Raw genomic sequence first — 13,757 nt, 5'->3', positions numbered from 1 at the left:
GTCTATTGGCCTCTTTAACCGTGTAGGAAAAGGATCAGAGCTTAATCCACCACGCTGCTCTAATGCGGGTTGGCAGATCATCTAAATCGCATTATATTCAAAATGCAAACTTTAATAAAATTAAATACAAACTCAAACAGTCGGCATTACTCATATAAAACATCTTAAAATGTTTATTTTTCGTATGTCCAGTAAATACAATTTTTCGAAATCACTTAGTCCATATTATATAGTTCAATCTTTATAACAAATGGTATAAATAAATCATGACAATAATATAAAGTGACGGACCTTTTATAAGAATCGAATGCTTACAAATGTTTTCATTCGAATCATGTTTTAATAGTCACTACGAGTTCTCGAACGAATTTCACTTGAAAACTTTCCAGGTATCTACTGAATAATGGTTGACATTACATTTGGTCTAGTAATATAAAGGTGGAAAAAATATTACATGACGTACCTGAACACCTATCCATCATTTAATTCCCACTAGTACCGTAAAATAGATATTTAAAAAGCATATAAATACTAAGTGATTGTACAAAACGGGGGGATAAAAATAAATAGATTTAGATTTAGATAACTTAAAAGTTAAAGTAGATACTTATTATTGTTTTGTTTTAAACAATAATCAATTCACATGGCAAAGATTGATTTGAAAAGTGTGATCGGGAGAGGCAAACGGTAGTGAGAGGGAGATATGAGTTAGTAAAAATATAAAGAAAGAGAGTTACGTTTCGTATATTACTGTAGGGGCAACAAAAGAAGGTTTACTTCAGAGTGCCTAGTGCGAGTTTTATTCACAGAAACATGACAGAAACGCGTTTATACATGAAGATTATTTTGCATGGGAATTTAAACAGTGCAGCCTATACGATAAAGAATAGTTTACGATACAATCGATACAGAGTCATCTAGCGGCAAACGCAATAACTAGGTTGAAATCCCGAATTTCCTGTACAAAATGAAGTTAAAATTTACGCCCGCTGTTGCGAGACGGATTAAACAAAACTCGCACTAGGCACCCTGTTGTGTGGTCTAAAGTACACTCGTTTTTTACTAATTTTTTTTTCTATCTTTATTTTCGGAAAATATTATTTTATTGAGTAAAAAAAGCGTTGGATGGTTGCATCCGTTTCAAAACTTAGCCTGCGAAGGTGGAATTCGTCGAGTCTTGTGGTGAGAGGATTCGTAAGGATCAACTTTCGTAAACAGCTTGTAAACGTAACGACAGAAACGTGAGTGTTCTGTAATTCCTCACTCAAACAAGATTTATTACGGCCGTTCAAGAACAATTATTGAAGTATAGAATATTAAGAATAATTGTTGTAAACTCACCGAATAATCATACCTACATAATATAATAAAAAGTAACGTATCGGTGTCTGTACATTTAAGATATAAGAGAAAAAATATTATCTTTATCAACGGAAATAGTACCCAAAACAATGATTGTCAGAATTTTTGTCTGTTTGTCTGTACGTTTGTGCACGCTAATCTCAGAACTGGCTTATCCGATTTATATGCGGTTCTTACTAATATATTGTGGCAAGACTAACTTAATATTTAGTGCTTGTTTCGTGTCAATCGGTTCATAAATAAAAACGTTATGATAACGTTAAACGTTATGTCAATTTAAAGAATCACATTGAACCTGTCACTATTCCACGCGGTCGAAGTCGCGAGCACAGCTAGTTAAAAATATATATCACTTGTATTTTATTGTAGTAAATAATTAACGACAAATGGTAAGATCTTTTTTCCTTTGCCAAGATTGAATAGTCCCTACGGACCATCCGTCATCTGAGATAAGGGCTCTTTATATGTTTAATATTTATTGTATTTTAACGTTTTCAACCTAAACTGACGAGTGGATTGAATATGGAGATCCGAAGAGAAAACAATTTACTTAAAGTCTTTTGTATATCTACTTTATAAAAAAGACCTACATATTAAACAAACGCCTACAAAATACTACACTGTTAAACATGTGAAAATTTTGTAGAAACAACCAGTATTACTAACAATAAGCTAGTGGGTTTCCTACTAACTTTATCATTTGAATAACTAGCTCACCCGACATACGTTATCGTGTTCTGCGCACTGCCAAACGAGCAAAGTTTAAATAATAGTTACGTTTTCCGAAATTTTGTATTTTCTAAAATTTGCCGCATTGGTCCACACAATTAAGGATTAGGTATTTAAGCAAAACGAGTTTGGTTCTCTCCAGACCAAGCTGGTTATAGCGTCACCCCAAGCCTGTCAAGGTCTTAACCAGACCAGGTAACATTTTAATTGGAAATTATTAATAATTTGAATGTACTAAGCTTGTTATTAATATAAATTAAAGTTCATGAACGCCTTAACATCATAAACATTTCTAACAAATCATAACGTATTAGTGTGTTACGAATTAGCTTTTATACCTACCCTTTAAACTGAAATTAATCCAAAAACTTCAAATAAACCCTCTTTCAGCAAACTGTCGGGCTAGTTTGCGTTATTTTATTCATGTTTTGCGGTTAGGCCCAGGCTCTACGTACGTTAGGTTACGCCTAAAATGTACCAGATGATACGGGTAAAAAATGTTTGTAATTTAAACTTTTTGGCATAATTAAGATAACGGTATGCTCATGAATTGGAATCGATAATAAGAAAAGTTTCATTGTTATTGTACGTACAATTATAATGGGTCTAAATTCCCATTACATGTTTTTTTGTTACAGGCCAATAAATTGCTCAAGAATCGTTTCTTTATTATTTCTGCGCTGTTTCGAATATCGAAAACCCTTCGGTCACTTTATGCAGTCAGTAAAATTAAACTTATTTTCTAGTAATGTGTTAGTATTATTAATATAGTTAAATTTATTTGTATAACTACAGTACTGTACTGTAGTATAGTAGTGTTTTAAGTTGGCCTATAAGTACTAAATTACTTAAAAGTAAATACTTCAAATTGAAAAAAAAACTCTTTGGTTTGGAGAGACATCTACCGACACCTACGTGAAGCTCTTGAAGCGCTAGAAGCAAATGTCCCAGACGCACAGATCACTTCATTAATATTTCTTATAAAATACCTATTTTAATAGACATCTTGAAATTATTTTATAGCAATAGAATTAATTGCTTTAAAAGTTAATAAATATTTAATACTTTAAAATAACATGTAACTTTTGTCCGGAATAATCTCTGTAACTGTAATACCAACATAAAATAGTAAAAGTCAAATCTAACATTTGACACAAGTTTTTAATTAAATTCCTTTTTTTAGATAAAATCAAATATATATAGTAAGCTTAAAAATATTTTGACTACAAAATAATACAAAAAAAAAATAATATACGGTAAACATTATTTTGATACGAAACTAATTCGGTGTTGCCATCCTTTAACAGTTACGCGTCGCATTGTTAACATGTCGCAACATCCGCTCCATTTCTTGTCGCGTGTGCTGCCGCCATTTTGATACGCTCTCTTGTCTATAATTTTGAATAGATCGTCTTTATGGCAAGGTCCGTAGATAATTTTACTCTTTGGATACCTACTTTATTGTGCTCTCTGATTACTTTATAAACAACTGTCAAAACAATGAAGCTAAAGCCACGGTATTTATATTTTCCAGGCTTTCCTGGCGGGATAATTATGTATGAAACATTTTGATATGGAATCCTGGTCTGATTTGTGTCGGTGCTGCCTGTCTCCCGATTCTGAGGTGTCACTTTTCGACACTGAGGAAAATGTTCGAGAAAAATTTTTGGAAATCACCACAATCGAGGTAAAAACTATTTTACCATAATTTTTAAAAAATACCATTTTATTTTTAATTTTCTGTAACATAATTACATCTGTGAAAGTGCTATTTATAAAAAAAACTTGTATTTTATTCAATATAACGTTTTGTTATAAAATAACGATAAGGATATTAGGACACTAGCGTGACTCCAGCGGTAATTTAGTGTGACGGGCACTAATTAGTTTTAAATCTATTGTGGTTATCTTTCCGTAATTTGATCACGCTGAATACCCCTAGAGTGTTCTTTAGAAGCCAGAGGCGCGGATGGAAGGCAGCCCCCGCCCGCTGTAACATACCACAGACACTTGGGCGAGCATGGGTGTCTGCATTTTGTTACGCAAGAGCGAAGGGGCTGCACCTTCCGAAGCGCCGGTGATGTCACAGAGCGAAATCATACCGATGAACAGTCTAATTATGAGGTTAGGTCTATGGGATATCTTTATTTTTTTCAAACAGTACCAGTCACGCCAGATTACTGCTGGAGCCACACTAGTGTCTGAATATTCTCAGCCAAAAAATAAACAAAAAACTACCTAAAGATTAACTATTTTTAACCTTAAGTTTTTTATTATATATTATCACCTAAAAATCTTTAACTGTTTCATTTATAAAATATTCTACACTTAAAATGCAATTAAAATCTTATCTTTTAAGCAACTGTTTAATCTGATAATTAATTAATGAATTATTAACGTGTTATTTTTAAATGGATATTATTTCCAATATTTAATGATGAAGCTGTTACACCTAAATCCTTTACAATTTAATTATACTTTGTTTTATTATGTATATTATCACCATATATACTAATATCAATATTACAATTGATTTAGTTAAACATACTTTTATAATTTATGTTCTTAAACTTGAAATTAATATAGAAATTAAAAAGTTATTATAATTTTTAAAGGCATTATTTTGAAAATTAATCATTTACTTAGTCAAACTTTATGCACAATACGTTATTAAATAGTACAAAAGGCTGGCTAAAACATGTTAAAAAGATTATCATATATTAATAGAAATAATTATAAAATTGTACTACTATAAAATAAAACTGATCATATTCATAAGTCACTGTTATATTAAAAATATAATCTAATTGTTTCAGGCAAAAGAGGACGATGGCTTGCCTCAAAGGCTGTGCAGTGATTGTTTCACACTTATGACATCAGCATATCAATTTCGCATACAATGCATGAAAGTAGATAAGGAATTAAAGTTACAATTAGATACACTGATAACTAAGAGCAAAGATGATGACTATTCACAAATTGAAACACAACTTAAAGCTAGTGAGGATATGACTATTGAAGACATTGCAAAAGAATCTATGAAGAAACTAGAATCTATCATTAAAAGAGAACCAAATGATAGTGACGATGATTATTACTATGTTGTAGTAGTTGATAACCAAAAAGATAATAGTGAAAAATCCGACGATGAGCCAGTTGTTGAAAATATGGAGATAACAGAATTAACAACACAAGGAAATGTAAAATTGCAAGCAACAAAAGAGCAAGACCCAAACAACTTTGAAAATACAATTGATTCATTTCTCATAACTAAACTAAAAGTTCCAAATGACGTGCCAGCTACAATTTTAGAAAATGAGGAACAAGATACTGGAGATCAATTTAATGAAAACATGAATGTAGATACAGACAATGCAGATATACAGAACCAAGATTTTACAATTATTGAAGATTCTCAAGAAAAGCCTCATGAATTTACACTTCCACTTAGTGATGAAATGCTAAAAGATCTTCCAAATGCAAAGAATTTTATCAAAATACTTACACCATCGGGTGCAGAAAGAACAATTCTACTTAAGAGTGATGATGGCATTAAATACGTAACAGATTCTCAATCTCTTAAATATGAAGACGGGGATTCAATGTCACAAGAAGTTATATTATATGAGGGTGATGACTCTCCTCAGTTCCAATTAGTTAAGTGTGATGGTTCTGAGCTAGTTATAGAGTATGCTGATGATAGTCAAATAGCAACTGTGCTACAGCAGGAGGATGGAACTTTCCTGTGTGACTGTGGAGAACAATTCGATGATTTAGACACTTATGAGAAACATCAATACAAACACAACCCAGCTGGTGATCACTTATGCAATCTATGTGGTAAGGGCTTTGAAACTGCCGAAATTTTAACAGGCCACATGCTACTACACAGTAACCCAGTAGGTCTACTTGTTACTTGCCCATTTTGCAATCAAAATATAAAGAGAAACACTCTCACCCAACATATTAAATACGTTCATAATAGTAAACCCCAATGTGATATATGCTCAAAGACATTTGCAAATCAAAATAACTTGAAACGACATATGATGATCCACAGTGGTATTAAAGATTTTGAATGTGATATCTGCCATAAAAGATTCCATCAAAAAATTACGATGCAGACTCATAGGTTAACTCATGTCAATCCATACACTTGTAGTCAGTGCGGTATTAAATTCGAAAATAAATCTGACCTAACAACACATAGAGGATCAGATGAATGTTCGAAATCAAGATTAGTTAAAGTAAAAGAGGAACTAATGAAAACCGTTAAACAAGAAGTTACAACTAATTTTGGAAAATTGTTAGGCTATGCGTGTTCATTGTGTAAGAAAATGTTTTCTGTAGAATCGGCATTAGAACAGCACGTGGAAAGCACTCATATTGTTGATTCCGATGCTCAGAACACCGAGAAAAACTTAAAAAAGACAACGAAGAGATTTGAATGTTGTATTTGTGGTAAAGGATGTGCCAGTCAAGCTATGTTAATAATGCATGAAAGGGTACATACAAATGAACGACCATTTCCTTGTCAGCTTTGTTCATTACGTTTTAAAACAAAGACTCACTTACGGACACATCAACTCACACATACAAGGGAAAAGAAATTTGGTTGTTCAGTATGTATGAAGTTCTTTGCACTAAAAGGAAACTTAGTTGTGCACTTAAGGACGCATACTGGGGAGCGCCCGTATGTATGCTCTATTTGTGGGGAGGCATACATTGATTCTAAATATCTGAAAAAGCACAAATTGAAGAAACATGCAATTGACAATGTACCTTGGAATAAGTACTGAATATGCTGATAAACCAAAAGAAAAATATACAATATTAATTGTGTATATACTACCTTCAGAGATGAGTTTATATAAGAAGATATGTACTAGTTAACAATTTATTTTTTTATTGCTTATCTTATTTCATTACAAAATATCTAAATCTGTAGAACTCAATATCATTTATAAAAATTGGGTTTATAAAAATGGGCTTTTGTTTTTGGTTAAATTATGTAAAATTAGTTTATGTCCTCTGCCATTATTAAAAAAAAAACTGTAAATATTATTACTAAGGCAAGGCCTGTAAGTACGCATTAAGATTTATAAGAAAAATAAAACGTTTTAGATAAAATTGAGTTTTTGTTTACCCTATTTACAGTTTTATACATATAATGTTATTTGAAATTTCTGAAATCGTTTAGTTCTATGACACGATAATAATAATAATAATAATATCTTTATTTCACAAACTTAGTACTAGATGAGTAGATAATGTGGCAACAATATCAGAAGTAATGAGATTAGCATCTGTAACTGAACTAGGCATAGCCTGTATTTTGGCTATCAGCACCATTTCCTTCGAGTAATTATTTATAATACAATAATAGGTCCCAGGAAATATATATCTCATACATTAATTTAAAGATGGCAAGCAATTATATAAAACTTTTACATTTACTTGGTCGAATTAGAAAAACAATTTTCAATCACTGTAAAATCTTAGACGTAGCACCCTTTTTTGTTTCATAACATTCTGTCAAATAGTATGAAAAAAAAGGTTTATCGTATATAAAACTAGCACCCGCCCAGGCTTCGCAGGGATGCAATGCAGATACTAAATATTAAATAAATATTTGTAGTGTAAGCGCAAAACAATGTACTTATTAAAAAGTTAAGCGGTATAATACAGCGTAGTCGACGAAAAAACAGTCAAGTAAAAACGCATTATTAGATATAACTCGAAAAGTAGTTATTAGATCTCAAATAAATTTAAGTGGGACCAAATGACACACCTTTCGATAAAAAAAAATTGCCGAAATCGGCCCACCCAGTCAAAAGTTCTGAAGTAACATACATAAAAAAAAATTCAGTCGCATTGAGAACCTTCTCCTTTTGTAGAAGTCGGTTTAAAATTTTCATACAGTTTTTATCTGGGCTATCTGGAAATCTGGAATTCAGATAAGTTTTTTATTGGAACTTTCAGGAGGGCTTACTATAAATCACATTAGAAACATCTAAAACTGTCAGTGTTCCTCTTGGGTTCCTCTACTATATTATGCATGTATTAATTATAAGTACATATAAAACTTCCTCTGGAATCACTCTACTTACCTACTAAAGAAAACCGCATCAAAATTCGTTGCGTAGTTTTAGAGATCTAAGCATACAGACAGCGGAAAGCGACTGTTTTGTACTATGTATGAAGAGAGGCAAATGAGCAGACAGCATCATCTGTATAATTTAAATAGCTACTATAGCTCACGGATATTTGGAAACTTGGGAAAGGTCTGCCTTTGGGGAAAATTCTAAGCACAAAACTTAAAAACTCCCATTTACTTCTTTTTTTGTAATTTTCTCAGGAACATATAAAAAGAATATTTTACGTTAACGTTACAAACATGTTACAAATCACTGAAAAGCAATTTAGTTTTAAAATCTGCTTTTTATTGTTTTAGCGTTATCTATTGAAATATCAAAGAAACGATAACGAACAAGTTGCACGAAACGTAAGAAAATTACTTTCTGTTACCATTGCTACTCGACAACAGATGGCGTTTAATATATTTTATACCAAGTAAAATTATTTAGCACTATTAATAAGTTTATTTATTTAGTAGCTGTTCTCGCGAAGCGCCCGCATGGAATTTAACAAAAAAGTTATTTTTCAGTTCGCAGAGTTATAAAATAAATAAATTTCTAAAATAAAAGTAGCCTAAGTTACTCCTTATTACATCAGCTATCTGCCAGTGAAAGTCACGTCAAAATCAGTCCAGCCGTTTCAGAACAAACAGACAGACAGACGGACAAAAAATTGTAAAAAAAAATGTCATTTTGTTATATGTATTGTATATACATCCATATGCATTTAGTAAAAAGCGGTTATTTTAATATTACAAACAGACTCCAATTTTATTTATTTGTATAGATTACTATAATTATTAACAAGCTCGAAATATTATTCTTAATAAAGGCTAAAAAATATTAACAATTTTTGTTTGAAAATACTACTACCTAAATGTATTATAAAATAAATTTAGTAACAGAATATGTATACTTTGCTTTTATTTTTATATTTTATTTCTATAATAAACTAATTATTTCAATAAGTAGGTATTTAGTACAACAATTCAAGAAGACTTAGGCGGTCTCCTTAAATAATATGGCGAACTAATACAAAAAATTTAACCAAAATATCTTTGTAAATTTTATACAATTTTTTGTTTATTTATAATGAATGTATTTGATGGCATTTGTCATATGAATGTATAAAGTAGCGATACAATGCATGAATAACTTAGAGACATGGCTAGTATAAATAAATATTTACAGGTCATAGTTTCCACGAATGGATACAAGGACAACAAAAAAATGCAAACAAATGAATGACGATTGATTGATGGAGATGACATTTCTTTTCACCCCGTCACATTCGCGTCATAGAGCTTAACATAGTCACAATAAGTACCAAGCTATCATAAGCATTGCGGAGATAAAAAGTTGCGTGTGAGTTACAACGTAAATTCTCATGTTTCGTTTATAAGCCACGATGGCCAGAACTACAAAATACGTGTCGTCTTTGTCACACTCTTTGAATCACAATAGAAGGTTGATCAGTTATCTCGTATTCGTTATGATAACGAATACTTAATGATTTGTATTCTTTTTTCTCCGTATTTTACGGTAATTTTTTAATTTTCTTTTTACCATTGTGTCTAGTATTATTGACAATTCAGTAACCAACACAAAACACAAAAAAAAGAAACGATAAGTCGATCGTAAATACTACATAGGTAGGTACATACTGATAAATTTTTTAAAGTAACTTTACTAACATTTGAGATATAATTCTCAGGGCTGTTAATAACTATACAGCAAAAGCCCTTTGCTAACAAAGATAAGGCTTCATACATATGCTTAGTAAAATGGAAAATATTTAGAAAAATATAAAAAACGTATTAAAACATAAAATAAAGGTTTGCTTCTATTTAATTCTTATCTTTTTAATCTATACTAGATATTATGGTTTATCAATCTAAATAACTAGGTCACCATAACTGTCACGAATCACGCTTCATTATTACTATAGTGATGACATAGGTACATACAGTGTAATTACAAGTACCGCGTCCCTGCTAACTACAGATATTTTCTAGATACTGAATTATAATAAGTATTAAAACCTACTAATTTTTTAAGGAAGAAGTATAAATGGTTAATTGTTTACATACATAGTTCCAGTATTCTTGCCTACCTATCAACCAGTACCGGCCTACCACGTAGAGTATTATCACGAGCTTTCAACAGCTAATAGTGTCGTCGCGTGACTGGAGTGTTGTTGTGGAGCTATACATACATACATGTGTGTGTATCAATGATACAATCAAGCGGCTGCGGAGCGCAGAGCGGCTCACTAAAGGGGCCTACTCAAAGCACTGCATGCAGGGCCTGCTTGCAGTTACTGCCGCAGAGGATGTTGCTCCACAAAGCACTGCAAATCATTTACGCGGCATACGTTGTCGTGTTCACTTGTGTTGTCTTTGTCCTTGCCTAAATTCGTCAGTTTTTATAAATGGCTCCTACATTATTCAAACACCAAAAAATAGCATTGGGTTTGACTGTATTGAGTACTTGTAGCGTTCAAAAGAAAAAAAGGAAGCACTGGTGTAAAAAAGTTTTATATTTTTCATGTAAAAGCGACATAGCCTACGACCGCATATCTTTGTTATGATAATGATCGTGGTTGGTTTTCCAAAGACATGGCAAATCCCTATACAATTAGATTACGTCCTTCCACACGTCTTTTTCTCGCTGGCTCATTTTTCTTGAAGAAAACAGAGCCAAACAAATAATATAATAAAACCAAACCAACTAACCACCAACTAACTGATTAATTGCTAAATGACAACCACTGACAAGACAAACCCCAGGTCAAATAGAGTAGACAAACGTCGCAATGTACCGACGTAAACAAAATGGTGGTCTAAATCGGCCCGACCGAGCTACACATGTCCCTGATTGCAGTTTACGGAGTGGGGAGATCGTGTGTCGGGCTGGCAGAACGACACTGCGGCCCTGCGACAGGGTGAACAATTAAAATATCGGCCCTGCATGCATACATACAATACGATCGGCAGTGGCACTGCAAGCAGGGCCCTGCAGGCAGTGCTTTGAGTAGGCCCCTTAATGCGTCCCGTCGCCGCTTCGCTATAGTCGCAAGTCGTTTTGAAGGGATTGAATATTCTTGTATTTATCGACATCGATATGTTTGTGAAGTGAAAACTTCTTTTGGTACACCGCACACACATTTTCTCGTAGGTAGTAAGTTAGGCTGATCCGTCACGTTCTGAGGTGAAAGGCTCGATCGGGTGGACTCGGGACCGCCGAGTGTACCTGACCAAGAAAGATACAGTCAGCTACTCTTCGGTGTTGTGTCACTGTGTTTAGTATATTCACAATGAAATTATTTATTTATTTAATACTCTGCAACACATTTAAAAAGCAAATAATAATATTCTAACTTAACAAGTTTTAGGCGGTCTTATCATTAAAAATGTACTCTTAATTAATGGTCTTTAAATAGAAATAATATTTTTATAGCATAAATAGTGTTTTAATAATACACATAAATAACCCCTAAAAAAGAGTGTGCTTTAGACCACACGACTGATGTAATACTTCTTTACTTGCCTCTACAGTAATATACGAAACGTAACTCTCTCTCTTTCTATCTTCACTAACTTATATCCTCCTCTCAACTTCCGTTAGCCTCACCCGATAACACTTTTCGTAACGCTCTCGTCACCGTTCACTAAATTACTCCCCAAGTCAAGCGCGCGTAAAGAAGTTTTTCTTCAAATGTAATTGAGTTGAAAAAAAATACTGTGAAATCTATATAAATATCGATAGATCAGAATAATTCCTCACTAGTGACACCTACTTTACTGGCCGGGACCCCTCCCACTTCACCCGCCCCGAGGCTTATCTGCTGCGAAACCCTGGCGCAGATATATTTCATTTCGCCACCAGGCACGTTTTTCTGCAACACAGTGCTTACAACTCAGTAGCCTGACTCTTTTATTTCATGTAATCCTGGTAGCCAGTTACATATTTGTAAATGTCAGTCAAGGCAAGGCAAAACGGGATTGTAAGTAAAAAAGTTGACCACAGTAGTTACTTCTTTATGGATGATATAGGCTTAATGTCAACATACGTTTTACAATACAGACTCTTCTCATGCTTTACCAACCAAAGAAAGAAGTAAATGTCACCTAAAATCCGATTCGAAATCCGCAAATTTATCGCTTTAGAATGTTTACAAACAGGTTTTCTCTATTTATTTTTCCTCTAAAGATAGGGATAACGAATGACTAAGGACAATAATTAAATATTGAAATATTGTTTATACTGTATTTAGGTACAATTTGTTATGCACAAATTTACAAATATCTATCTCTTTCCTTTCAATTATTACATATACAATAAAATAGTTAAATTCTGTGTACTAGGAAATCGTTTAAATATTGTCGAATAAAGAATCGAAATTGGAGCTTAGTCCGCCACAAAGTTATACAGCGGGATGGTAGATATTTTTTTCCGACTCTCGCCGGGAGCGATCGTTATCAAGTAGTTGTAATTACGGCTGGTAGTTTCCGAGTCATGGCCGCATGGGTAATATTCCCAACAGAAAGAAATATTTTACAAATACCGCTTTGAATTGAAATCAAACCGAACGTTAATACAACACAATTTTGACAAATTACTAACGGCCGAACCCAATATTCAATCTATCTCTGGTTATGTCCTACTAGAGACAGAAATATCTATCTATCATTCATTTTACTGACCCAATAAAGTTGTCGACGATAGGCAATCTTATCCTTCAAAGCTGTCTATCGACGAGAGGGAGGATAGCTTACTAGAGATAACAGTTCGTATGAAAATGACAGTGTAAGCGTCCCATTATTAATAGAGTTCTATCTGTCAGTAACGTTGGTTATCTTTAGTAACAACAATATCCGATCTATAGTTTTCGGGGGATAACTAAGATTTATTAATTGAAAAAGTATTTTCTTTGTTTAAAATAAAATTAATTTCGAGTAAAAAATAATGGCAGACTCAAGTTCAAGTAGCAGTTCAAGTGATATTGCTCTTTTGCAACAATTAATTGAATAAAAATAATAAGTTTCTTGTGAAATAATACTTACTTTACTCATCTTGTGAATAAAACAAACAATTTGGTGAATGATTGTACCTATAATTTGCAATGATTTGTATAATTTGAATTTTGATTTGTAAAAAAATTATACAAATTCAAACGAAACGACGATTCAATAAAGCGTAATTGCGTCGTAGCGTCTTTTCGTGTCGTGTTAAAACGTTCCGTTACTAGATTTACCATTGATTCCATATTAAAATAATATCATTTATTATAAATTAAAAAGTCTGTGTAAAAATTAATTTGTCCATATTTTTATAAAACAAGATTACTTTAATATGAATAAAATTTGTATGACAAATTTAAATACTACAAAACATCTGTGTAACATAACTGAGGCCGTCTGTGACGCTGTGTATACTGGAATGTAAGGAAGAGCTCAGGTAGCCGGTCTATCTACAGCTAACTGGAGATAGTAGTCCCCTATGCGAATTATTGGGACAACTACAAAG

General features: G+C 32.7%; 1 protein-coding gene across 1 annotated transcript; it reads left to right on the top strand.

Moving 5' to 3' along the window:
- The first annotated feature begins 3,428 nt into the window (after positions 1–3,428).
- Positions 3,429–7,221, top strand: LOC123665473 (zinc finger protein 93-like). The gene is made up of 3 exons (XM_045599774.1): positions 3,429–3,515; positions 3,626–3,778; positions 4,908–7,221. Exons 2-3 carry the CDS (start codon positions 3,650–3,652, stop codon positions 6,888–6,890), a joined length of 2,112 nt encoding a protein of 703 aa, XP_045455730.1. The 5' UTR covers positions 3,429–3,515; positions 3,626–3,649; the 3' UTR covers positions 6,891–7,221.
- The last annotated feature ends 6,536 nt before the right edge of the window (positions 7,222–13,757 follow it).

Source organism: Melitaea cinxia, chromosome 24 (genome assembly GCF_905220565.1).
Source record: "Melitaea cinxia chromosome 24, ilMelCinx1.1, whole genome shotgun sequence".
Classification (NCBI taxonomy): Eukaryota; Metazoa; Arthropoda; class Insecta; order Lepidoptera; family Nymphalidae; genus Melitaea; species Melitaea cinxia.
Note: the sequence above shows the minus strand (reverse complement) of the source record. Positions and strands in the feature narration are given on the sequence as shown.

What these genes read in the sequence shown, in the direction of transcription:
- LOC123665473 (XM_045599774.1), top strand. Translation starts at nt 3,650, where the DNA reads ATGAAACATTTTGATATGGAATCCTGGTCTGATTTGTGTCGGTGCTGC. An exon ending in TGGAAATCACCACAATCGAG is followed by an intron (nt 3,779 to 4,907) that starts GTAAAAACTATT and finishes TAATTGTTTCAG; the next exon opens with GCAAAAGAGGACGATGGCTT.